At 40.3% G+C, this 27,891-nt stretch overlaps 1 protein-coding gene and 1 long non-coding RNA gene across 7 annotated transcripts in view; one reads left to right on the top strand and one right to left on the bottom strand.

The window, feature by feature from the left end:
* The window catches only part of ANK3 (ankyrin 3), a 304,223-nt gene that overhangs the window by 31,332 nt on the left and 245,000 nt on the right, over nucleotides 1-27,891 (bottom strand). For 3 of the 6 annotated variants that reach the window (XM_014557324.2, XM_014557325.2, XM_014557326.2), the window contains 10 exons: nucleotides 23,581-23,792; nucleotides 22,146-22,353; nucleotides 21,011-21,107; nucleotides 20,171-20,399; nucleotides 19,426-19,551; nucleotides 18,580-18,702; nucleotides 16,963-17,044; nucleotides 4,417-4,491; nucleotides 2,039-2,170; nucleotides 1,020-1,163 (listed from right to left, as the gene is read on the bottom strand). In XM_014557324.2, coding sequence (XP_014412810.1) covers nucleotides 1,020-1,163; nucleotides 2,039-2,170; nucleotides 4,417-4,491; nucleotides 16,963-17,044; nucleotides 18,580-18,702; nucleotides 19,426-19,551; nucleotides 20,171-20,399; nucleotides 21,011-21,107; nucleotides 22,146-22,353; nucleotides 23,581-23,792 — 1,428 coding nt within the window. Of the gene's footprint in view, nucleotides 1-1,019; nucleotides 1,164-2,038; nucleotides 2,171-4,416; nucleotides 4,492-5,111; nucleotides 12,918-16,962; nucleotides 17,045-18,115; nucleotides 18,143-18,579; nucleotides 18,703-19,425; nucleotides 19,552-20,170; nucleotides 20,400-21,010; nucleotides 21,108-22,145; nucleotides 22,354-23,580; nucleotides 23,793-27,891 lie in introns of all 6 variants that reach the window. The other 3 variants (XM_032491465.1, XM_032491464.1, XM_014557311.2) reach the window with 2 other exon arrangements.
* On the top strand, nucleotides 12,730-17,463 carry LOC116667161. The gene is made up of 3 exons (XR_004323943.1): nucleotides 12,730-12,867; nucleotides 14,280-14,403; nucleotides 17,173-17,463. It is a non-coding gene; the product is annotated as an uncharacterized LOC116667161 (long non-coding RNA).

Consider the following 27,891-nt stretch of genomic DNA (forward strand, 5'->3'; position numbering starts at 1 on the left):
CATTACTACCCATCATGTTGATGTTATGGGGATGACAAGGTACGCTTTCAATTTTCTGTTGACTTCAGTTTTAGTAAGCAGAAACTTTCTAAGAATTTGGGATCTTTTGTCATATGTGCAGAATTAGAAGTTATTGACTGTTGTTAGCTAACGATGCCATTTAAAAGTGGGAAAAAACAGTATTTTTCAAAACTTCAAATAGTAGAAAATTATCCCTCGCTCCTCTTCCTGCCTTCACCCCATCAATACTTTTACTCTAAGTTCAGTATAAAAATAAATTTCCACTTGTGAAGGAGGATTAGCGTCTTGAAAAACATAGTAAGATATTTGTTATACTTTTCTTAATACTTTGATGAAAAAGCCCTAATTTATATAATGAAAGAAAAATGACAATATTATTATATAAATAAAGCTAATGTAAAAGAGGAATTATTATGTTACTGGCAACATCTATGCTCATGGAATTAGAAATTATGCTACCTTTTATATATGATGGGTCAAGTAGGGTTTTTCCAATCAATAAATGGTAGCATATGAAGTTAAAATAATGCTAAGTGACTAAAACACTTTTGAGTGATACATTAGATTCTTTCAGAACATGCTTAATTAAATACTTGGTCCCCAAACAGTAATTAACCATTTTACTTAAAAATTTGTGTAAGAGCTCACAATTTGGTCTTTTATATGAATAAAAGAGTTCACTAGTTTTTTAGGTTAATACAACACTGACAAAAGAAATGTATTCTCTAGATATTGAATTTTGTTCCATTTGGTCATATAAAATAGTTGGAAGTATCAACTCTTATGTCTTTATACCTCATTTGTATTTTATATAACAGAGACATCAGGTTTACTCTATTAAGTGTTTGTTTGCAGACTCTGGTAGAGAAAATGCTGTGAAAATGAGAAATTAAGTCAAGTAAATCACAACTGAGTTGGTTTTAAGTGACTGCATTGCCCTAATGCACTTTCAGATTTTATCAAATGATTAAGTAAATATGAACACTAAATTCAGTTACCATCAACAGGGTCATGGAAAACATTGTTCTCATCTGCAAAACTTCTGGTGCCTGAAATATTTCCATAATCAAATATTGGTCCTTCTAGCAGAGTCACTATATCTATCCGATTAATTTTTGTCAAGACCGAAGTTAAGGCATCAGCTGAAAAAGGAGAAAAAAAAAAAAGGCTGAAAACCCAATTAAATTATTTTTTCTAGGCATCACAATATCCACACAAAGGCATGGCTTTCTTGACCCTCCTGGTGTTTTAGCTCCTTATTCCAGCTCTGCAATACTCACTATCCAGAGGGCTCAGGGAAGCTACAAGGAAGACATGTTTGGGTCTTAAGAGTCACTTTTGAAGCTGTGTGTGATGACAGCAACATTTATTCCACTGTTAAGACGCAGAGCAGATGGGCCTCCAAGTAGCTGGACTCCTTTTAGTTATAAAGGGATCTAATAAAATTTTAAACACATTCCTCTCCTATTAGACTGTCAAAATAGGTCACCCTTACATTTGATGCTTAGCACTTTAATGACTTATTAAGGTCAGGCTGACACAGGCAAACCCAGAATAACTTATTCCACATTGTTGTGGGTTGGCACTTTTCATAGTACAGCACCACTCCCCTAACCCCCACCCCAAACTAAACCACACAAAACCCAACAATCGTAGAGACTTCTCTGTCATCACAGACCAGGCTGCATAAAATGACCGGATCCTATTCTCCTCTCTCTACCTCCTGCACATCCATCTCTGGTCAGAGCAGCCACCCCATGATTTAATGACTAAAATTATATTTTCATTTTTGATGGTCACAGAGAACTACAGACAAAATGCAAAAACTCTCCTACTACTTGCTTTCTAAAAGCTTCGTAAAGACAGAAGTTTACAATGTTCGCACTAAGTTAAACAAGTATAACTTCAAAAGACTTGCTATTACTTTATGATCACTCTCATTTTATTAACAGTGGGCTTATCTAAAATACTGGACATCCGCAGTTTTGAAAGTTAAAGTAATATAATTTCAGCATACTTGTAGCATTTTTTCCGTCTCTGGTAACCCATTTTTTTAATAACATGAAGCTTTGAGAAATTAAAGAATTTGGATTTTCCACACGTATTTGATTGATTTCATCCACTGAAAAATTCAGTTCCCTTGCCAGTTCTGTAGAAAAGAAAAAGAGTTACTAAGATTTCATATTATACTTTTATCACTTACGTTTCATCAAAGTAATGCTCAACTGCCACAAAAAAAAAAAAAAAGAAAAGGAATTTTATAGTAAAACCCAAGTACAGCCTTGGGCATTGTTCTTTATATACTTGATTTCACAGGAAAGTCGTCCTCCCACACAGGCTATGACTTAACTCTCCTGAGGTCACTCCTTATCTTACAGTCAGATTCCCTTTAGAGATTATTTTATAAAGATTCTTGATCTGTTCAAAGAGGATGCTGCCGGATTCTCGTAATTCAGACAAAATACTCTCTGTAATTTGAACAAACTTCATACAGGGTAGGGTAGGGACATACAATTCATAAGAATGCCACAAGAGACGCTGCTAGGATTTTCTCTAGGCAGTCTTAATGAAGTACATCTTTCACTCACATAATATTCTGCTCTCTAGGCCTTCAAGTTTCATGAACTCCACCAGGGAGGAGTGACTCCTAAATGATGACTCCAAGCCAGATCATTGTCTATGACTGCTGCCATTTGTGTAAAAAAATAAAAGGGGGATAAACTTTCTGTCCAAGGAAATGTATATACCCATACACTCCAAAGTTCTTCATTTCTTTGGGTTTTAAGAGACAATACTCTTTACTGCCGTCATGACCAAACTGGATCCTTTGTCTAAAGACTCAGTGAAAAGACAAAACTGTCACTAAGAATTTTAGTTTTATGACTTTATGTCTCGCTACTCTTAAGTCACATCATCTCCAAGTTTATTCTGACAGACTAAGGACTATTTGCTTAAAGAAGAAAATCTAATAGTTATGGGCAAGCAATACCACAAATATCAACATAAGCTCCATGTTATTTTCAGATACAGTGTTCAGTGTTAAAATATAAATATTATTAGCTTTATGTTAGAAAATACATATACATAGTGAATTACTATTAACTCTCATCAATCTACAAAGGATTACTCAGAATGCCTGTCTTTCTGAGCTTCACTAGGCTCCAGGTCACTGGCAGTGTGCCTGAGGGCAGGACTGGGTGGAAGGAGAGAGGAGGACTTAACATGTGCAGAAGAGAGGATGAGGGACAGGGGGGCAGGGTTCACAGCATTTGAAGGAAAAAAAAAATGTAGAAATGTAGGTGACCTCTTTTGCCATGATCTAGTTTCATATTCTCCCTTTTGATAGTGTAGATAATTGTTTCCCTGAGTAGAGAGTGTATGTCACTGATAGTATGAAACATGACTTTAGATATGACAATCATTTATTCATTTAACTATTATGTTTTTGGCTCTGCATTAAAAAAAACACTCAACCTATAAAACATAAAATTCCTCTGATTGATGTGAAGTAGGATTTCTGGTGCCCAGTTAACTTTAAAACCACAAAGCAGTATTGTCCGGTTGACACAGAGCCTTATCTTCATCTTTAATGAAGTAAAATCAAGCCAGGTAATCCTTTTCTACACACGGATCATGAGAAGTTTCTTTCATTTCACAGAATGCAGCAATTATTTTTGTAAATTGAATAGATTGTTTAAATAGGGTACACATAAATCATTTTTTAATTCAAAATTTAAGCTTACTGCCATCCATTGTTTTCTTGTTTATGTAGTTATTGAAAATGATTCTTGTTTTCTATTGTCAAAGTGATATGACTTCCTTTTAAATAAATCTTTTGAGCATTAAAGTGTCCCCTTCAAAGTGCCAGGTGAAGTAAACGTACAGATGATATGTGTATATCCTAAAAATTGTGAAGATGACTCATGAGTGATTAAAATTTGTGAAACCTAGGCATGGACAAGTGAACTGTTGCCCAAGAGAGCTGGTCTAAGGGCATAAACCATGTATAAAAATTGTGGATTATTTAAAAAATTATAGGCCTTAGCTATGTTTTCTTTTATGCCACAGAATAAATTTGCAAATAGGTGAAAATTTATCCTATATTAACAGAAATGGCATTGTGAAGAAAGTGCTTAATTTAAGGTAAAATAAGACTTAAATTTTTATGCTTTATTATATATGCACAGAAAAAAAGCTTTGAAAAACACCATATACAAGGTATCAGCCATAATTAACTCTGGGTAGATAGAATTATGGGTGATAAAAAAAACTTTTAAAAATTCATTGCTTGTTTCTTTTCTTTTCTCTTTCTTTCTTTTTTTAAATAATGAACTGCTTGTGAAGAGGACAAATTAAGAAACTGTATTTGTTTCATTCAGGCATGTACACACTTACCTGTCCAACTAAGTCCCAGATGATCGGCTACTATTGCCATTCTGATATCTGTCCGTTCACATGGACTCTGTGGACCTACGATTTACAATTGCTTAATTAAAATAATCATCAAGAAAAATACGACACTGGAAAATTGCTTTTAGCAGTACTCAGATTTTACAGAGACACTAATGCTAACACTGTACACTCAAATGTGTCCTAATCACCTACATGAACACTTCTCTTTTCACATGGCTCACTTGATTTTCAACTGCATCAGGCCAAATGTCAGACTACATGGATGCTCAATGTAATGGAATTCAACATGCTGACAAGCTAGCTACTTCACAGAAGTTACACAATTGTTGTGTTGGTGAAAACACCACGATGGCATTTCAACATCTGTGCTTTTACTTTGACAGAATCATATCCATTAGCACATTTTAAAAAAAAAGTTGCTCATCTTGAAAGACACCAATATCTTCAGCATGCTTCCCTAGCTGTCTACAGTGTTGTTGGGTTAAAAGGAAGAGAGTGTATAGACAGCACATACAGATGACAATGACAGAATGGGAAACTACGGTTAAGTCACTCCACAGGCAATCACGACAGTTCATGCACTAGGGTCTACGAGTCGGAAAGTGTTTACAAACTATGTTCGTTCTCCAGGATGTGAGCAAAGAGTGCTCGAGAGACCTGACTGCCTTCATTCTCACCAGTCCTCCTACTGCTCCTTTTCTCACTGCCGGCCTTTTCACTCTTTGATTTTAAAGGTGCTGCCTCTGTTTTCTTATCTCTAGTAGACTTCGTGGTAACCGAAGGCCAGCCACCCCGGGAAGTCTCGGACAACGACGTGGTTCTGGAGGTGCTGTCTTCCTCATCGGACAGCTCGGACTGCATCTTTTTGTCTTCTTCAGAGAGGCGGTCCACAAGCTTTAAGGTCTCACCACTAATTCCCTTAAAATATTCAATGGAATGTTTACATACTTCCTTAAGCTGACTTTTCCTAACTTTAACTGTGGTGGTGGTGGTGGTGGTAGTGGTGGTGGTGGTGGTGGTGGTGGTGACACAGGTGGATCTTACCTTTACTGGCAACTTGGATGGAAGCTGTTTGGCCTTGCCCTTCTCTGGCTGCTCTTGCTTGTGTGTGGCACACGGCTTTCTAACTGAGCCTGTGGTATCCCTGTGTGTGTTTTTCACTGGAATTCTAGACTTCACATCTACACATGAAGTAGTAGTAACAGTTTTGGTTTTCTCAGATTGACTAACTTGCTTCATTTTACTCACATTAATGTTTGGCATATGATTTGGTGGGAGGATATCTTTAGGTGAAGTGGCCTTTATGGGAAGTTTGGATTTTTGCCTAATCCCTATGGATTCCTTTGTCTTTGGCTGCTCTCCGAGAACTTTCTGCTTATCTCTCACACAGTGTCCTTGCAGTACCCCTGTCTTTTTTCCTGAGGAGTTTTTCACTGGATTAGCTTTCTCTGTGGTACAAGTGGGTGCAGAATGTTCTGTCAGAACTATGTTACTTGTGATGTTATCTGTCTGTATGGTGGAAGCATCCAAATTGTTGTTGTTATTAAAGTTATCTTTTTGAAAATCATGTTTTTCTTGGGGCCTAACGCCCATGTGGCTATTGGCTGTATTTGAGATCACTGTTATAGTTTCATTCTCTAATCCCTGACCACTGGTCATCACAGCTTCTATCTTATCTGTCACTTCTCCGGGGCCTTCTTTCTTCATGGTCATGGTGGATGCAGAAATTCCCATTTTTATAGGCGTGCGCAACTTGGGATCAACTTTAGAGGTGTTAGTGGCTGCCGCTGCCTTCTCCTGGGAGCCGCTACCGGATGTGCCTTCCTGACACTCTCCGCTGGTCGGGCTGCTGGGGTTAGGTTCGACTGTAGGTGCCTCTACGTTTCTCTCTAGATTGGTTTCTACAGTGGTGTCCCCTGACTGTGGCTGTGGTGTGGCAGTGACCATACTTTTATCCCCTTCCCCCGGGTCCCCTGACTTCCCTTCAGAAGTATGCTCACCAATCTGGAAAAATTGGAGCCTCTCTTCAACAAAATCCCTCTTGCTCATGTCAATTGCACCACTGCGAGTCATCTCAAACATTTTTCCTTCATGAAATGGGAAGGGGTTAGGCTCACTAGTTGGGGTACTTTCGTCAGTTGGCGTTCTGGCGGGCGTTGTATCAGGGGTTGTTGCTGGAGAGCGGTCTTCCACAGCCAGACCAAATGGCTTAGTTTCATCTTCCCGCGCTTTACCGTCATAAACTTCATCGTCCCCTCGGTTACTGGACCAAGGGTCAAAATCTAGGCCTTTGGTAGCTACTGTTTTAAAAGGAGTGGCAAATTCTTCATCTACTTTGTAACTGAAGTAGGTATCGGGAAACACGGATCTGTCAGGGTGTCTGCCTTCTAGTGTAAAAAACTGAGCCCCTGACTTCTGATCAGTCTTATCAGGAGTCTTCTCAGATGAAGGACTTTTAGGTGGTGGCTTATCTTCATCCAGTCCCACCCTTCCCTCCTCCTCTTCGATAACTTCAAGTTTGCTTTGGCTAAAGGAGCGATCAGCTGGCTTCAGAATGCCCTCCATGCTCCAGACATCTTTCTTAATCTCCATGGCTTGGCTTGGGAGTTTAGAATCACTCTCTGTCAAGCCGTCATCTTCATCCTGCAGGTCATAGCCATCCAGGGAGTCGATCTCTGTGGCATCTGTGTCGTGAGAAAACTCTGCCGTGGTAGCAATGGAACACTCTGTGATGGACTGGTCGTTGTTCCCATTCTGGGCAGTTTCATTCTGAGGCGAATCAAGGCCAAGGCCAAATTCGTGATCTTTTCCGGATCCATTCATTTCCAATTCTTTCTGGGTGGAGGCCTTTTCAGCAGAGCCTTTGGATTGTGTCATTTCTTTTTGTTCATCGTCTACTTCCTTTAACTTGAAGGTGTATTTTTTAACTGGGACTGGTTGATAAATAGATTCGTCATCACTGGAATCACTGATGTCCGCCCCAGGAGGAACTGGTGAGGGTGGCTGCACCCTGATGACTGGCTCAGCCAGCTGGTACTTGTCGTGCTCGTCCTGCAGATTGACCTCAATCATGTCAACCTCTCTCTCAGGGAGGTAGGGGTGTTTCTTATCTGACTCCATCTGGTCTGCATCCAGTGGCGGAGGAGGGGGAAACTCAATATAGGCAACTCTGTTGTTTTTGGGTCTTTGGCTAGAGTCTTTGCTCACGTTGTCAGGCACTTCGTGCTCGACTGCTGCTGTTTCCTCCACTGTAGCCTGCTTCACGGAGGCTGACTTGGCCTGCTCCTCTTCCTCAGATTCCTCAGAAACCTCGGGAATTGGGCTGGGTTTGCCTGGTATGTAAGCTATGAGCGAGTCTGGTGTCTTAGACGTAAATTCGTAACTCACTTCCTCTGAACTGGGTGTTTCTGGGGTCAGGGGGCTTTTCCCAGAGCTGTCTAGAAAGGAAACTTGCTCTAGAGTGTCATCTTCGGGACTCCCTTGGGGAGAAGGAGGTTGCTTCTGCTGTCTAGTTGTATAAAAGGTCCCCCTGGTCTCTTGTACTGTCTTACATTCCTGACTTACGATTTTTTTTACACTTCCTTGTTGTATCTCCTTTTCATACTGCTTCCCCACCTGCACGAAACTGACATACACAGGTAACGTTTTTATCTCTTTCCCTCCCTCTGTCTGGGCTAGTGGTGCCACTCTTTCCAACCCATCAATGGGACTGTGGTCGAATACATCACTAGGGGGAGATTCCTTTCCTGGACTAAACTCTAAAGAATCAGGAGACTTGGTCGGGGAGGTTTCGGTTTCCTGGAGAGGCGGGCATAAGCCTACATAACTCTGTTTGGAAACTTTGCTGATTTCTGAATAGGTAACTTTTTCATCTTCTATAGAATTAAAGTGCTGTGTCTCAAGTGTCTCTTTACTCAGACTTGACTGGGATAACTTTTGGGATAGTTCATGTTTTGGAAATGTCGACTGTTCGCAGAAACCATCGGGAATGTGAGAAGACGGCATCCTCCTCTCGTCCACGACTCTGACCGGGATGTGCGACACGGCTGAGCTGTCACTTCTCCTGGAAGGCTGGTCAAGAGAGCCACCTGGGCGTTCCCCTTCCTTAACAACATACTCTCTATATAAGACTTTTTTGGAGGGAGATTTTACAGTCATTTCCTTAATTTCTGAGAGAGAGCCATTAGTTAACAATTTGTGTTCTCTCTCAGTCACAGACAAAAATTCATTCCTTTGATCAACCATTTTACTCTCAGGGTGACCAGAGTGATTCTCTCTTACATCATGAACAAGTACATGTGAAAGTTTTTCTTTCTGCAACTTATTGTTAGTGGCTCCAGAACTTTCCCACGTTCTAAAGACCTTTTTGTCCCATGGTCCCTTAGTTGCTAAATCTGAGGTTACATGACAGGCCAAGTCTTTAGCCTGTTGTTCAGAAAAATAGTCAGGCACAGCTTTACTTAACATTTCAGTTCTCTGTTTTGTCACGTCATCAGAGCTGGAATCATTTACAACAGTTTCACTGCTCTGGGCATGCTCATCTTTTGCCTTTAATACCATAAAATCTTTTTGCACAGATACACTTTCATCCGAAATGAGATCCACGGCCTTCTGCTGTTTTTCTCTGGCAAACGCTTGGTAGACAGGTAGCTTGCTCTCCTGGATTTTTTTAACCGGGATTCTGGATTGGCCATCTGGCTTTTTGTCTTCTTGAGAAACGTCCTTACTTTTGGCCTGTGTGCCTTGTTCAAATTTTAGTCGAATGGAACTGAGTTTCGATTGTTTGAGCTGAAACCCAGACTGGGGCCCTTCGGGGTCTTTGCTCTGTGAAACGCTTCCTTTGGCTTCCTCCGTGGACTTGCTGTCCTCAGTCTGTTGGGCAACAACCTTCTCTGGGCTGCTGGGCGGGCTGGCTGCGTCCCTCTCATCAGCTTTAGGGAAGCCTTGTCCATCCTGGCCCCACTGCCTCGCCTTAACCCACTCATCACTGGATGCCAGCCGTTCTGCCAGGAGCACTTTCTCAGGGCTGCTACTGGTGGAGCTTTGAGATGAGTATTCTTTGCCATTTCTAGGGCGTGGCTTTTTCTCGGGGGACTGCAGTTCATCATTGAGCTTTTCGGTTTTGTCACGAAAAAACTGTGACACTTGAGTCAGTTTTTCTTCAGCTTCCTTCACAGTCCTGTCCACCCTATCTTCGTATATCAACTTCTCTCTACCTCTGTCTAATCTGTCCTCAGTAAAGCGCATCCACATGGCATGTTTTGGACTACTAACATCGCCAGAGTAGTGCAACACTGTCACTTTATCAAAATGCTCATCTTTAGACACTTTACCTACACCATTTTCAGACACATCTTTATAGATTTTGGAGAGAATTTCTTTTGGGGGGGCAGTGACTACTTTTTCTCTGGACCGCTTATCAGACGCCTGTAACTCTGAGCTAGGGGGTCCTGCATGGTCTGTAACCGATTCCTCAGTATCAGAATGAGACACATCTAGCTTTTCTGACAGAAGCATTTTCTCAGCAAACCTGTAAGACTCCCCTCTTAGTTCTGACAACTCATCGTCATGGTATTCTATTGAGTGTTGACTCAAAAGCTTCAATGTTTTATAAGAGTCATCAGATATGAGTTGAGCAGAACTAGGGCGGCTGTCTTCTTCTTGGGACACAGGAGTGTTCACTCTGGAAGACTCCAGATAAGAAGGCAGTGACTCTTCAGCAGTGAGTTCTTCTTCTTCTTGCTGACCCTGTTCCTCTGAACAAGGAAAAGCATCGTGTTTTTCTGGCAGAAAATCTTTTAGGTTAATATCTCCCCGGGATAAGTCTTTCTGATATACATACATTTCCTTTTCTGGATGCTTTTTGGTTTCTCTAATAATGACTTCAGTGGGTTCAGCTTGGTTACCTTTTTCGATGTGGACTTCTATTATACGCTCCAGTTTGGGTTTCATTTGGTTGTCCTCTGCATGCTGGGCTGAGGTTTCAGCAGCAGACTTGTGAACCTCTGGAGACACTGCCGACTTATGTTCAAACAGACCTGCCAGCTCTTTGGAAGGATCCCGCCCGGACTGAAAGGCCTTCATGATGTCGTGGACTGACATGGTTTCTTCAAGTCTTTCAGAGGCACCTTCGCTGCCTGGCGGAGAATGATAAACCATCCTGGTGGTGGTGGTGATGTGAGTCTCCTCTTTAACGCGCACGCCTTTGCCGAGAACTCGGTTGTGGTCGTCGTCTTCGCCATTTGCTTTCATTTGAAATGCTTTAACTTTCTCTTTAATACTAGAAGTGGTGGGCTTTGGTTCCAATTCCATAAAAGTAGGTGAAGGCTTGGGTGACACGGGCTCCTCTGGCTGGGGCTGGGGAGCATCCCCAGCTGAGGGCTCATAGCTCCTGATAACGTGAACCACTTCAGTTCTCGTTTCTGTAATGACTGGAGGGATGGGGACTTCATGAAAAAGTGGTTTAGGACCAGTGCTTTCAGCGCTTTGTGGGGCTGAAGGTGTTTTTTCACTTCTTGTTTCAAAGCCACTGTCGGACAAGGGACTTTTATCTTGATCGTGTTGAGAGAAGTCATCTGGAGACTCTAAAATTGTATCTGTTCCAAAAAAGGAATCGGCCATTTTACATAACTCTTTCTCGGAGGTGGACGGCCTCATGGAGGCTGGAGGCATTTTGAGTTTGTGTTCCTGCAGAGCAATTGCTGGCTTTAAAATTCTTTTCTGTCTCTCTTCACCATCCTTCTTTGCATCCTCAAACTTGTACTTTAAGTTTGTCAGTGAACTGCTCCCGATATCATTTGTCAAGTAATCAATCACTTTGGTCAAGTTATAATCCTTTTCGGAGGCGGCCTTGGCTTTTACTTGTACTCTCTCTGGCAGAGAGGGAGAATGACTCACAGAAGCTTGTCTTGCTTCTCTTATTTCTTCTGAACTAAATTCTATCCAGTCATCTTCGGGAGACTGTCCTGTGTCACTCTTTGGTGATTTGGGTGGTCCTTTGTTATCTACACAGACATCTTTTTTGAGGATTTCACTAACTTTCACTAAGTCTTCCTTTACTTTCTCGACAATTTTGAAAGGTTCTTCATCGTCCATTCTCCCCTCTTTGGGGAGTTCGGGTTGGAATGGCTTCTCCTCAGGCACATCTGTTTGGAGTATTGCAGTCATCCGCATTAGGTCCTCTTTCATTTCAGCCACGTCTTTTAGTATCTCCTGACTGGAAGATAGAGAAGATGGTGTAGACAACTTAAGGGCAGACGGTGCAAGGAACAAAGATGACTTAACTGGAGATGAAGTTCGATTGAAATGGGGCTGTGGATGTGTCTCCGTAGTCAATGTTTTAATGGGTGACAGCAAGGCTGCTGCTGATTTCGTAAGTGAATTAGAGTCTGGAAGTTTCTTTAGTGCTGGTTCTGGCGAAACATTGACTACAGAGTATACTGGCACTGTTATTATCGATGAAGTTACAGATGAGGTAGTTGCAGATATTGACGACCCAAGGGATGTATAGAGTGCACTTGCGGAAGGAGTCCTTAGAGACTGAAAAGCTGATGGTGCTGAAGAAACATAGGACCTGAGTGGGGAAAATGGCATTGCTGTCGTGGCAGGGAACACTTTCTCAACTGTGTCAGTGGTTGCATGAACCACAGAGCTCACAGAGTTTGTAGCTGTGGAAATTTTTTCCTGTAGCGTGGCAGTGGCTTTGCATCCATTAATTAAGGTTGAAGATGATGGATATTTCAGAGGGGAAACAGATCCGTTGACTAATGCTACCTCTGCGTGTCCAGGCATCTGTTTCACGGGTGATGAGAGAGAAGAGGCCATTGTAACTTTAGCTGATGAGATAACCTCAGCTGTTGATTTAGCTGGAGACACCACTGACTTTAAAGGTGAAGATATTAGCGGTGCTGCGGATGTAATAATTGACTTAAATGGCAAACTTGAGGAATACATATTAATGTTTGATTTGGGGGAGGCAGGGGGCGTCATAGTAATTGACGACCTCTCCAAAAGAGATCCTGCTGTAGTCACTGGAGAGGTTCGAGAGGAAAACGTGGAACTGGATGCCAGCCCTTTTAAAGGCGAGGCCTCCGTGACTGTGGGAGCTCTAACCAGGGTACCAGAGGAAACTTGGATATTGTATGGAGATTGTGACACCACTGTTTTTATTGGCGAAGAAATTGTCCGAAAGGATCTAATTGGAGATGCCACGTCACTAATGGATTTAACTGAAGATGTGGTTGATGCGCCTAACGTGGATTTGATTGGAGAAGGAGTCGAAACAGACCATATTGATTTTAATGGAGATGCTGATGGCGTATTAGAGGAAGAACTTGATAAGGAAGTGAAGCCTGACTTGGCCGGCCCGGGCACTGTGATCGGAGCTGTTGTCCAGGACTGGTATGGTCTTGTAGAAAAGAACGGCTTGTATGAGTAAGTAGTGGGGAGGGATCTTGTTGCTCCTGCACTCCGTTCAACTGTTTCTTAAATTTTAAAATGAAATCAAACACAAAAATCAACAAAAATGGTTGAGAAACAGAGAGACCAGAGAAAAATATTGGTCAGTAAACTTTGAAATATTACAGAAGCAAGTACAATTGTTTGCATGATTTAGAATGGAAGAGGCAAAAGGAACAATTATAAAAAGAGGAAAAAAAATTTCTACAGACATAACTAATCCAAAGTTAAAAATAAAACGAAATAAAACACAGAGCAATATGAAATGAAAGACAGAAAAAGCACGTTGCAACCAAATAGGCCAACAATGAAAAATAAAGAACATGAGGAAACAATTAATGATGAGAAAAATAACCACAATGGAAAACCGTTCCCTTACTTCCTATTGACTTTCTTATGTGCTGGTTTTGAAATATCAGTAGCCGTTCTGTTTTGCCTGTATAGGCACACGTTTGTTTTGTGCAACCATGTAACACTCATTTTAGTAATTTCTAACGTTCCCTCTCCTTGGACCTTTTGGTGATACAGATTGCACCTACTTAGAACTATATCATTGTGTATAGCTATACATTCAATGTCTAAGACTCTTTTAGAAAACCACTCAAGCCTAGTTCATGCAGATCCAAAATAACTTTTAACTGACAGGCAACTGATGTGCAAACTGTGAAGCCACTGGATTTTAAATTTGTTATCTTCCATGCACAATTCGGTTATGCTTCACACCCATAAAAAGCCAATAAGAGCAAGAAATTTTCTGAGTCAGAATTTTAAAAGAAAAAAACAAAAGGAATGTTTGCATTTATCTTTTCCATGCAGTATATTCCTTTTGATGAGGAAGAAAGAAAATGTATGAAATGATTTTAGAATGCATGTGTACACACACACAAAGCGGGGGGAAACCAGAAATATGGTTCATGGTTACCATAAGCAAGCAAAGCAACTGAAACATTTTCTCATGCGTGATATCATGGCAAACAAGCCAAAGAAGTAATACAGTTTTTATGCCATATTATGCACAATGTGTAAACTTTAAAAATACTTTCACAACAGCATTTAGAAAGAAGAGTACACTTTTTCCATGAGACGTGAAGTCTTGGTACCTTTTGAGATTTTAGAAAAATATTTAACATTGCTTATTAAAAATCCTTTGGCAACTAAATATATCCACATCTGGTGGTGTCTTCATTGCGGATAAAAGCATATAGTTTATCTTAGATACTTTTTTCATAATCCATTATGCTTTTAATTCTCAAAAGGTATCATGGGGAAAATTTTGAAAGCAGTCATATTTTTAACACCCCATATTTAAATATCTACAGTGGGATACAGTATATATCTGTATGTATATTTAATCAATGGCAAAGGTACCAATTCTCGTGCCTTCCCAGAATGTTCATGGGACTCATGGATACCCCCAAACACTGGAGCAGCCATGAGGCAGACCTACCACCAGGAAAGATGGATTTAATACCGGCATTCTTTTGGCAGTGGGACAAGAAACATACAAACGAGGTAAGCACACTGGCTGGGGGAGAGCAAACACACACTCAGTCCTCTCTGCTTCTACAATTCTAAGAAACAAACCGAGCTGGTCACAGACATTTGGAATGCCTGCCAAGGGCTAATGTTCTACGTCAGAGTTGAGTATGGTCTCGTTCCCAGAAAGCACTGGTTCAGAATAATAGAAATGCGAAGAGGAAATGAGACTCTGCTTCATCTTTATGCTCCTCTTCATGCTGTGCTCGTGCCATTGCTACACTCCAGTCCTTGCATTAGCAGCTACTCCCACAAGGGTGAAGATTTTCATTCCTAGCGTACATTTAAATTCAAACATTCAGAACGTACCCTTTTCTAGGCTTACATATTATTCTAAAGAAAAGTGGAAGAACTAAGGAAAAACTCACCCATTCATTACCCTCCCCTACCCCCAGCCATAATTCTCAGTGTTATATTGCTTAATTCTTTTGGAAACACCACGTTGCAAGTGGAAGGTTTGGGGATTCCTTCAATTCAGGGATTTGGGCTCAGCTCAATGTCTCAAGAGAACTTAACTTTTATAACCAGCAGAAATTGGCAAAGCATCTTTCCTTTACCACTGAAATCTGGCTCCGTCAAGGAAAGAAGTCTTCTGAACCACATCTATGGTTTTATGCTTCGCACGAAGCAGCCAATTTACTGATTAGTTACATATTTTGTGATACCCTTTATAACAAAGGGGATTCTGGATGTCAGGCACTGAATTACACCAGAATCTTTCTTCTGGGGGCGTGGGGGTTTTGGAAAGGACACGGTAATGCGGGAAAAGTTGCATTCTTTTGGCGTTCTAACACCAATTCTGCAGCTACATTTCTTTAGTTTTTCTTTTAGTCCCTTCTTAGTTCTCTCTATCCTTTTGTTCATCTCACTGTGCACCCTCTCATAAAACAGAAAAGTACCCTCTTCCTTCTATCAAAAGTCAAGGAAGATAAGCTACATACACCTTAACTGAAGGGAACCAAAAAGTAGCAGTATTTTCAGAACTGGGAAAAATTCAGTTGACTTAGCACACACCTGACCTTACAACTCCTATGTCCCCTAAACAAATACCTTAGGGACCAAAATCAGATAGGCGCTCTCCTGCCCTGAGGCACCCCTGACCTCAAGCAGCCGATCCATGGAGCCTGTCTGAAGCTTGCGAATGTTGCCTGGGAGTCCCAGCCAGCTACCCCATGAGAGCCTTCGCTCTAGGGTAAATTAGAATTCTAAGGAAAACTTCTACCTGGGAGAGTCAGTTGCACTGAAAAACCATCTTGTTACACGCACAAATGTACCTTCCCTGCTTTGTAGCAAAATGGGAGTTAATTTTAGCCTGTGGCTTTGGAAACATTTAGACATCTATACTAGAGGAAAAAACAAATTTGGAAGAACATTCATGAGTGTGGTAGAGTTTCATTTCTCTTATGTCCCCCATTTTGTGTCTGACTATAAGTTTCCCTACTAGATAGTCAGGGAGCTAGACTCCAGGAGATTATGCTAAGCCCACCTGCGTTAAGGAGTGGAGTAGTTTCCTCTTGCACATTTAATATGTGATGTTGGCTCAAGGAAACAGGAATTCAAGAAAGATGTGGAAAACCAAAGCTGTGGTTCTTACTGGTAAATGTCCAATCCTCCCTGAACTCAAGTAACTGTGAGTAATGGGAAACAGCTAGAAATGATTCCCTAATTTAAAACTAAGTTTTGTATAAATCCTCCTCTGATGGCGAAAGTGGCACCCACTCTGCGTCAGTCAGACACAGTGCTGCTCCACACTCTTAGTTCCTGTTGGTGGACAGGATTATCTTGAGGGCTGTAGTGACCACCAGAGGTGATGACCATAAGGGTAAGGAAAGGAGAGGGAGGAGGGAGGGGGAGACACAGAGAATGAACGAATATGACTGAATGAGTCTATGCCTTGATAACTTGCAAGCCAGTTAACAATGAACCAAAACAATCATCGAGAGAAGAAAAGGTAACGAGTCTAGTGAAGACTAGCCTTAGAGTTGATGTTTAATAAAGAGCAGAGGGAGGGAGGAAATAAGAAATCAGTAAACAAGTGCTACCTCAAGAAGGCACGAAAACACAATTCTTACAACTGGGAAAAGGAGGAATCAGGGCTAAGAGATAATGACCTACCTATATTAAGAAAAATGAGATGCTGACCAGAGTTACTTTATCATCCTTTATACCATTCCACATGTATGAAAGTAAAGATTTTCTATTTTGAGCACAGATTTAAAGCAACAATGGTACATTATCTCCTAGCATAGTTAACAATCAAAGTGAAATCAAGGTTTTCAGAGACAGTAAGTGTTTGGAATTTTAAAAATAGCTAATGGCTTAAAAAAAAACTTCTGAAGCTACGACCTAGGGGTGTTTGTACCTCATATTTTCACCTATCTACACTATATCACTTAGATTTTGTGATAAAGTTTTCCTGCAGGCAGTTTTCTTCTGCCGTGGGTTTTCAAATGACCCCCAAATTCAGTTTGTATAGAAAAAATGTCTCTTCTTATAAAAATCCACATAGATCAGTAAGTGTGTTAGGAAACTCACTCATTCCAGGCTCCGTCAAGTAGCTGTAGCGCTTACGTAAAGCTAACGATGCAAAGCTCTGTCGTCGGTCCGCTTTCTCGCCCTGGAAAAGAAAAAAAAAAGACTACGTCCAGCTTCCTTGTGACAGTTTCATCATTCTGAAACATTTTTGTAGGCTGGCATGTGCACATCTCGTTTATGCTTTTTTCCCTTCTTATGGATTTTCCTCAGGGAAATGTTAATTTCCCCTTGTCATCCTACAACCCCACCCCGACGTCTTAACCAAATAACCACCATTTAGCAAAATGTAGGAGCACCAACACAGCAGACTACAGGGAACTACAAAGAAAAGACAAGCATTACAGAGACTTCTGATGCTGAGCGGTAAGTTTTCCCAAATTCATTCGTATTGAAAGCACATATATCACAATGTACACTCACTCTTGGTGAGTACATTCAAGGAAAAAAGGCACACAAAGTTTACTATTCCGATAACTGCTGTTGTTTCTGTATGTTAACAGGCATAAAATGTAGATGAGGAGATTAAAAACAGGTTAATGGTTTTATTAGAAGTAATGTTAGTCTTACAGCTGCCAAATTCTATTTATTATTGCTGAGGTGTGAGTTTTAAAAATCTAGTGATCATATAACTTGTAGAAATATTAGGAGATAACTTATAATGAAAAATTCATTTGAAACTTAATTGAACAATTATACCCTTAAAAATGGCCGAGATAAACTTCTTTAAATATAGAATACCAACTATTTATCAATAGCCATTGAGCACCTATTTTATATTGCATAAAACATAAGGTGATTTGCACAATAATATTTCATATATTACCCATGATCTTTGATTTAAAAGTTAGAACGGTAGACATGAACAGATGTGTATTTATCCATGCCAATCTATCACATTTAAAAATGCTGAAAGAACTTGAGTTCCTCTTTTTAACATTAGCTGGATTATAATTTTATTGAATGTACTGAAATACTCTTCCGTGTATGTGGAAGAAGAGTGAACTATTAAGAAAAAATTTATATATCTCACTTAAGCTAAGAGCTGCACAAATACAATACGTTTCCCACACTTCAGCCCTCTGCAACTTCTTTTATACAGACGCCATTTCAAGTCTATCTCTGGATAGAGTAAAAGCAGAAGTGTTCATATTACCTCATCATCTTGATCTGACTCTGTCTCCTTTTGGTTCCAAGATGCATTGCAGAGACAAGGAATATTATAATGGACAGCAGGGAAAAGAATATCAGGATATGAAAAGGAACTGAGTAGGGAGCACAAAATGCAAGCTGCTTTAGAAAGCAAAGCAAATCAAAAGAAGCCGACAAAAAATATCAAGAGCTGTACATCCATGGCAAGTTAACATGTGAAGTTATCTGAAAGCATAACAATCTATGAGCTACCAGCAGAAGCAGAAGCAATAAACAGGACTCCATCATACAAACCATAAGAATTTGACACCACAGTCACAAGACTAAGTCAATCTACACAAAGAGACTAATAAAACTGGAGTTTTAAGAGCTTTAATCATGTTACAAAGCATTCCTTAGTTGCATACCAAGGGCCCACTTCTTCAAGACCAGGGAAAGAAAGTTAAAATAAACCAGTATTAAAGATACCTTTTTATGTGCTGGCAGAGTGATGTTTAAGTTGCAAACAGCTGTTTGAGGCAGTCCTTTTGTTGTCTTTGGTTCTTTCAGAAAAGACAGGCGACCACAGGGCTCCTGGCTGGTGTCTCTAATCTAGAAGAATTTAGATAGTTGACATTATAGAAAGAGACTTTTCTGAGGATGCCTGTCTGTACAAGAGTTAAGCACATTTGTTTTATGGAGTCCCTCAAGAGGCAGGAGAAAGTAAAGGAAAAATATGATAATTACATGTCAGCCACATTTAAACTTGGCAAGATTTTCTTAAATGCCCAATCCCTAGTCTAAACACAGGAGTGTTGTGTCTGCTTGTCTTATCCTGACAATTCAGTGTACAGTCTGTGTTATATGCATTTCCTCCTGCCTAATAATTTCTTTTTCTCAAAGCCACAGTTTTAGCAACAATAACAACAGAAAGTACTAGCAGTAAACAATTGTCCTGTGTCCTTCAGTTCTCTTAAGGAGGAAGATGGTTTCTCCAGCATGTCCTTGGGCTCCACCAGAAATGACGATGAAACTTGAACCTTCAATCTGGATTTCACCCATTATTTGATTACTGCCCATTAACCAGATATCATGCATTTTATTATTCTACATTGTTTGGTCTTACAAACATTTGATTAAATATAAATGATTATTTAGCTGTTTGAAAGGTAAAGACTCTTTTTACTAACAATAAAGGTTTCCTGGCTCAGAAGTGCACTCAGATAGAACTAGGGCAAATTTGGTAGGATATTTCAAACTGAATAAAGCATTAGATCTTTTTTATTCTTTAAGAGCATTTACAAAAAAATCCAGAGTCTGTTGAAGGTGATTTACCTTGATGGAAAATGGCAGTCTATTTTCTTTGAAAGCATAGAAGTTAAAAACAAGTTGCTGTCCTCCTTTGATAAGTGGGGCCAAGTTTCCATAACAATCAACATAAATAGGTTTTCCTTCCAGAACCTTTTATAGTAAAACAAATACATAATTTCCTGTTAATTTAAACTGAAATAATTTTGAGATTTTAAGTCATGTAGCATTAAAAGACTGACATGTTTCTATGTCACATTTGTCTCCGTATTAGGAAATTATGTCTATGGTGCTGTTTGCCACAAAAATACTTTTATTGGTTTACAATTCAGTAGCTGTGATTGGAAACTGTATCACGGTCATGTATAAGAAAATTACAAATTTATTTCTATCCTAGCAACTTCAAACATGTTTAAGAAAATATCTGACATCAACCACTTATTCATAAAGACTATGAAAGTTTTTTGGACTTTTAATGCTTATTTGATCACTGGGTTTGAGAAAGGATAGACTGTGACCATGAAAATAAGATAACTCAAGCAGCCACAGGGAAAAGGCGACCATGACTTAGAGTCACTGGTACTAGACTTTAACCAACTAAGATAACCTCAAAGACACTTAAAATAATTTGAGAGTGAATCTATATCAAAATTTTAAAACAAAAACTAAAATCAATAATGTACTTGATATTTATAGTGGTGCTTTTATGGCCTCAAAATAAAACCCCATATCTGGGGAACGTAATTGAATGAACTTGTTGTGACCAAGGTACCTCAATATCTTTGCTTCTTGCAACTTCCTCAAAATTCTCCTGCTGCTCTAAAGTCTTGTCCACTTTATCATCTGTCATGCAGAAACACCGCAGGGAGGATTCTACAGGATCATTCATTTTGGCAAAAACAACAAACTTGGCCATATATGGAACACATATTAATTCTCTGTACAGTTGTGTGGCTAACCCCACAGTTTCTAAAACTTGATGGCAGTCTGCAAGCCAAAATCTGAGAAAGACAAAAACAAAGCAGAAGTGTGAACATGAGGTGACTTCAAATCTTTAAAAATCACCATCCAAAAAATTAGAGTATATAAAGGAGCTAAGCCAGAACACTAACTTGTTCATTTAAACAAACAGCAAAGATGTTTACTCTGTTTATCAAACACAGAAACCCTACCTTTATTACTGTTGTAATTTTGCTAAGAAAATGCTAAGGATTTTTTCCCCTCTATTGTCTTTTTCATCAACCTCTTGTTCCTCTCTTATACCCACGATAAGCCTTCCCTTCTACTCCTGCTTAAGAGTTTAATTTATTACTTTACCATTGGAAGGAACAAGCATTTTGTAGGGGGCGGAATGGGAGAGGAAGGAAAATCCTATCAGGTTTTATGAATTCCTAAGAACTTCTACTGGAAGAAGCAACTTTACCACCTTGTAGCTTCCCGTGAGAACTGGATACAGCGACATCCAAGTGATTTTACAATTTCTGAGTTAGGCCCAACTTCACCATCAACATTTTAGGGAATAATTGTACTGGCATTCAGCACAACAGTTTTACTTGCCACAAGGTAATAAACACAAATTCCTAGCGCTTTTTGGGATCCTTTATTTCCATACCTGGCTGAAACATTGGTTGTAAAAGACACACAATCCTTTATAAATGTCAAGGGAGTGGTTCCTGTGATGTCTTCCCACTGAGCAGGCGATGTGCCCCCTGAGAGAACAACAGCACATAGGTTGACTTTATTATGGGAGATGCTCCTTGTAAAATTGTTATCATTCTGTTCTTCCTGCGTAGCCAGTAACTCGCAAAACTTCAGCACTTTCAATCACACGTCTTAAGAGGTAGTTTTCCTCTCCACTCTCCTTTGATACTTTTACCAGCTTATAGGGATCTCCTTGTAAGACAGTATTAGATTTAAAAAAAAAAAATGACTTTTCTGTTTGCCTGGATACTAATGAATGGCTTCAATTTGAGGCTCACAAGTTTAGGCCATATATTATAAGCCACAATTTATAAGTGCACTTTGTAGGTACAAATGATTTATTGTTTCAGATAGACAATATAATTCTTTTTTTTTTAAAGGCCAGAACTATCAAGAAAGTTAAGAAGCAGCTCATTTTATACTGCCTGGACCATTTAATTCTCCAGGCTAACAGGGGAAACAGCCATTAAGATTACTCTTCAGAAAAGAACAAAAAACATGCAAAAAACACCCTATCTTTACCTTGGACTTTCAGGTAAAAGTCACATTAAGTTAATCAAATGATGAACTGAGCGCCAGACTCCAGGTACTTACCACAAAATGTGCTCATCTAAGCCCCGTGTATCCAGTCTATTGGATGACACCCAGGAGCCGAGGGGGTGAGAAAAATCAGGTAGTCACTCTGCTCCTCCCTATTCCTGGCACTCTGTGGGAGCTCTGTTTTCCCCAAAGTCCATCCAATTTCCTATAACCTATGTCACGAAGACATTACCTAGATGCTCCAGTGGATTCAGTAATACCTCAATAGCCTTAAAGAAAAGCGCTGTTATTAACACTAAACTTAATAGCAGGCAAAGTGCTATCACTGAGTTTTAAGTGAGTCATGATATCAGCATCGTAAAGAAATCATTACAGGGGTAATAGAGATGAGGTGATGGGCAAGTATACGGTTTTACTCCTTTTTCCTACTCTTAGAACGCTGTCTTTGTACAGAATCACCGCGAGTGGTAGCATCGGTGGCAAGAACAGCAACAATGTCAGCAAACCTGTGATGCTACAGAGGAGGCGCAGGTTGGGCGTGGCGTCCCCCTTGTACCCGTTGGCCACGCCTTCTCCTGAGGGCGGGGGCACTGGAATGGTCATTGTGATAGGCTTATGGAATTTCCTTCTTCTTGGTTCCACAGTGACAATTGGGCTAAATGTTGCTTTGTTTCCAAGGATCTTTTTCACAATTTCATCTGGAACAGGCTGGGCCTAGAGACAGGGAAAAGGATCTCAAATGGAAGTGGGTATTTTTGTCTTACCACAAAGTTGACTTTTTAGTTGAGGGAAAAACAGCAACAACAACAACAGATGTCTTCCTTCTTCATCCTTTCTCACTATTTCAGGAAGGCATAAAACCAAACCAAAAACAACCTAACACTGTAGCAGGAACCAGCCAGCCCGAATATGTCCCCAGTAGAACACTGACAGCATGGGCTTGCGTGACAGAGGGAGTCAAATCTCACAGCAGAGAAGCCTCTCGTCTAACCCAAAGGACAACAAATACTGAGTCCGGTGTATTTTAACTCGGTGCAGGACATTCAGTAAAACATAGAGGCAACCTGCACCCATGTAAAAATTTACGTTTTCAGAGTTAAGTAACAAAAAGGCGTACAAGATTTCAAAGGATATCGTTTCTAGCCTACCAAGCCTAACTTCTTTCTTCTGGTTTCTTTGCTGTTTGGTAAAAGATTCAATATGGGGGACAGTTGGTGGGAACTTCATCCACTGAAACGTTAGGTGGTCTCTTTAGCTCCAAAAGTTTACCGAAGGCAACTCTAAAAAACCCAACTCCTAGGGCAAGAGAGCCCAGTTTTACAAAAAAGACCATGAACTTTTAGTTAAACTATTAATTACTATATTAACAACACAGGTTATATTCCTTATTCAGTGAGAAAAAAAGTACCAGCTAAGTTCTAACAGAAATAAGTATACACCAGAAAGACCACTCCTGCCAAGACTTTCGGCCAGCTTTCCAAACCAGAACAACTTCCAACCGGTTTGGCTAAAACCCAGCATTCATGATTTACTTAAATTGAACTAAAATTTGAAAGCTTGCAAGTTTCACTATTACTGATTTTATGATGTGGCACATTATAAACCAAATCAAATATGGTTCGTTTCTTTAATGGAATGTGTGCTCTTAGGTGCTTTGTTGCTCCACAGACTGAGACCAATAACCTATGGTTAAAAAAATGAACTGTCATCAGAAACCAAGTGATACTTCTATACAGAAAACCCCTAAAATACGTACCTTATTTAATAAGCCACCAAGCTCACTTAATACCTTTCATTTAAAATAGGTTCATGATTCCCAACATAGCTTAACGCTTTGATGAGCAATACCATTAGGATGAGTCATGACAGCTGTTTTCAGAGCAGAACGTGCTCACGTGCTCCTGACATGTACCAAAGAGGGTAACTTTTTGTGAATGTTACCTGAAGGCCTACTCGAATTCTTTTGGTTAAAGCACCCTCGGGGAAAGAAGCCTGGACGAGGGGCACCGTGGTACTGCTCAGAATTCCACCTTCAGGACCAATCTGGTTGCTTTCCTGCTTAATTCGTGAAACCACCGCAAAATACTGGGGGAAGTCCTTAGTGATGATCCTGCAGATGCGCTTTTTCCCTAGCTCTTCTGGGCTGTCGAGTTCTGAAAGGGAAAGTGAAAGAGAAAGCCATGAGAATAAGCCCAGCCCCACAATACTCGGAGACAGACTGATACATAATTTTGACAGTTAAAATTATTTACATTCAGTAGTCTAGAGTTTTTATGCTAGCGAGAAAACAACAGTGACTTTAAAGTAAGTCAAGCTTTGCAGAAACATTATAAAGCTGTTCACGTACGGTATTTGTAGAAAAATATTTCTACTGAAGAGGAATAAACATCTTTGAAAACTGGCATTTTACCACCTATGGACAAATTTCTCTTCAAGAAGGGATACCTTAATTCTGTGATTATTTACAATAATTTGCCCTCAAAGCGGCCTAAAGTAAGAATGAGTCAGAAAAAAAGTAGTGCCTCACAAGAAAGTGTGTAGGGGCTTCAGTATGTGTAAAAGGCTGTAGAACTTGATCTGAAAAACCTCTTTAAAACATTTTAAAATTACACAACTGATTTGTATCATCATCATCAATTGCTGCCTGCCCGTCAGTGGTCCTCGTACATCAGTCTCGGCCTGTCTGCAGGTGGACACATCTTCCCTCCTGTGGTAACTCTGTTACCAACTCTGGTAGAGGGTTTACACTCTGCCCGGTTCTCCAGTCTAATAGCTTTGACTCACTTTGCGTTGTACTTTACATCAAAAGGTCAAAGTCCAGTTAATTCTACTTTGGAACTGGCTTGCTCTCCTGCCACCCCCTTGTGCAGGCCCTGTTCCAACTTGTTCACATGACTGAGACCACCTCTGAACCACCTCGCTGCCTCTCACCTCTCCTTCCTCCAGTCCATCTCCTATAACGCAGCCAGACAGCTTTCTTTCAAAAGCCCACCTTTATGCAGAATTCTTGTAGGTTTAATTGAAATAAATGATTTTTAAAATATATGAATTAACATTTGAGACTAGCCAAGAGTATTTGGGAGAAGTAGATTTGTGAGGGAGAATTTATCTTGTAAGATTTTAAAACTTACCTAGAAGTATCACAATAAAACAGTTATTTAGAGAGACATATAAGAATATAAGAAATATATAAGAACAGACAAATAGGGCAGAGGGATGAAAACAGAATCAGATTCAACTTTATCTGTGTGTACACATATACACACATGTATAAGTTCATATTTTTATATATGTATTATGTATTTAATATATTTAAATCAAAGTCATACATTTAAATTTCAGTTCAGTGGGGGAAAGATGGTTTATTTAAAAGACAATGTTGATGTAATTGGAAATTATTTGGGAGAGCAAAGCTAAATCATTACACCTTATCATATATTAATAAAAATTCAGCTGGCCAAGAGACTTAAGTACTTAAAAAATTAAAATATTACAGAAAAAAAATCAAGAGCATAGCCTTTAGCCTTGGGTAGGAGAAACCTCCCTACTCAAAACTGGATACCCAGAGGCCTGTAAGGGAGCTTTTTGACTACATAAAAACGTAAAGCTTTCTATAACAACAGCAGTAAACTTGAATGACAAAAGGTAGACTTGGAAAGATAACAGCCACACATGACAAATTAAGAATTAATACACACAACTCTTGGCAGCTACACGTTGATAAGATGACAGACAAGCCAGTGGAAGATGGCAAAATGTTATAAACAGGCAATTCACAGAGAATGGACAATAAACATACATTAAAACATTCAAAATCAATAATTTACATGGAAATTCCAATTCGAACAAGATACAATCTCCCTCCACACCCACCCCTTGGTAAGATTCAAGACTAATACAACATCTTGTCAAAGGAAATTTTGGGGAAAACAGGTGCTTTCGGTCATTGCAGGTGGGCATGAATGGCGATCATCTTTTGATGATGTAACTGGGCATCATCTATTCAAAATGAAAACGCATCTATCCTTGGACTAAGCAGTCCCCTTTTCTGGAGTCTTACAAGCACACACAAAGCTCCACTGCTTGTAATGACTACAGCTGGAGGTAAGGGCGTCAGTAGGGATGTGGGTAGCTAAGTCACGGTTCATCCACACACTCAACACTCCTGCAGCAAGTAAACAGGATGAGTCAGAGTTGTTCATTTGCCAAGTATTTTTACTGAGGCCCTACTATGTGCAGGCGCTGGTCTAGTCACTGGGGACATAGCAGAAAGCAAACTAAAGTCTCTGCTTATATGGGAGATTACATTTGGGGGGTGGCAGGGAAGGAACACACCACTAAGCACATAGGAAGAAAAAAATAGAGGGGAGGAAACAGAATGTGACCAGGGAAGGAGAAGGGGAGGGTCAGGAAACACGTCTCTGAGGAGGTGAAAGGAGAGGTGAGCTCTGAGGGCAGGGGGAGCCAGGCAGGGAGCGACTGACATGTATATAGAGTGAGGAAGGAACCAAGATGCAGAGCTGTGTGCAGAGTGTGATCCTTCTTAGAGGAAAAGTATAACCTGTATGTTTGTATATTTTTATAAGAGAAATTTATGGAAGAAACATTCTAGGCTATTAGCACTGGTTGTTCCAGAGGGGTGGGTGGTGAGGTGAGGAGGTGCAAAGAGGGTGGGGAATAAGATAGTATGACCTTTGGGTTTACACGGCTGGGTGGTTTTACTTGCTACAAAATAAAGGGAGAGTCCCCAAGCCTCAGGGAGGGGTGCTGGCTTTGTTTTAGTTGTTCACTGCTCACACAGCCTCTCTTCATGCCTCTGCTCCATCCAACACAGGCCCCACCCTCCCCCCACTATGAACACGTCTGCCTCATTTATTAGACACAGGGCGGAGGGCATGATGGATTCTAAACAGGAATGTGTAGAAGGTAAGTGGACGGTTAGGTCGTTGATTAGTGACATCTTCTCATTCTGCAGATTAACCACCCAAGTCTGAGATGGGAGCACCAAATGAATTGTCAGCTGGGAGAGAAACAGAGTTCAGATCAAAAATGGAGCTGGAATCTTGGTCCTTTTTGTTTTCTGACCATCTCCTTCCCCTCTGCTCTGTCCAAACCCAAATACTGAGTCCCTAGTGAAAGGAAAAGAAAACGAAGGTAAAGAATAAAAAAGAAGGCTAGTGCAGAAGAACAGGAAGGAATCAAGGGTTTGCTTAGAAAAATACTCTAGAGAAGTTTTCACCTATTCAGCAATTGACAGAAAATAAGTTTTCCATACAGAGCAGGTGTATTTCCCTTCCCATAATTTGGCTTATTTTAAAAAGACTGAATTCCCAGAGTTCATAATATGCTACAGCTGAGAAAGTTCTGATAATTTGTTTAAACTCCTGTGCAACTCATCACCATCAGCTAAGTAGATATTTTTTTATTTCAGCCTCAAACTTGTGATTATGTTCTCCTTTAGAAATGGCTTAGGACTCCACTCAGTGCAAGCAGTTTACACAGACTCTGCCATGAAATTACATCCTTCAATCGAGACAGATTTCCTAACTCAGCCTGTAACAAGCGTGTATCCTGTGCATCTGAAGTTTACTCCAGATCAGTCTGGACCTACCAGGGGGAGGGAGGCACCTTTCAGGGGACTCGTGGCCATGTGCACTTCTCAGCTGCTTGGAAGTGTGAGTGTTGCGGGTGTGTGCATGTACATCTGTGAGGAGTAAAGGCGGAGACAGATGTCTCACCCCCGGGAACCAACGGCAGTGGATTGGGAAGAGCTGCCTGCTTGTGTAGTGGAGGCAGCCCGGCCACACCTCCGGCATATTACCTCAGATAAAACATTAAGGTGGCCTCAATACATCTGCACACTTCAGATGCCACATATGAGCGGTCAATGGAGATGCTCAGATTTCCAACTCCACGCTCAACTTCTGATATCTTTTAGGATCTGCCAGGGGTTCAGGGACCCTGTGCCATTCCCACTCTATTTGAAAGCTTTGGGCAATTCCTCTGTCACCACTAAAAACTGCATCATTATCCACCTTCAACGTGTATTTTAACAGATACTTTAAAGATAAGCCTCACCCTAAAGGAATGACTGAGGTGTGGATTTTAGGCACTGGAGTCTCCACGCACCATTCTGAAGTGGAATCACACACACACTGCCTTCCTGAATTACTCATATCCCCAGACCTCTGCATGACGAAACGGAGAAAAGGTACCCTCCCTTAACCAGATTATATTCTGTACACATGTGTA

Source organism: Camelus ferus, chromosome 11, assembly GCF_009834535.1.
Source record: "Camelus ferus isolate YT-003-E chromosome 11, BCGSAC_Cfer_1.0, whole genome shotgun sequence".
NCBI lineage: Eukaryota > Metazoa > Chordata > Mammalia > Artiodactyla > Camelidae > Camelus > Camelus ferus.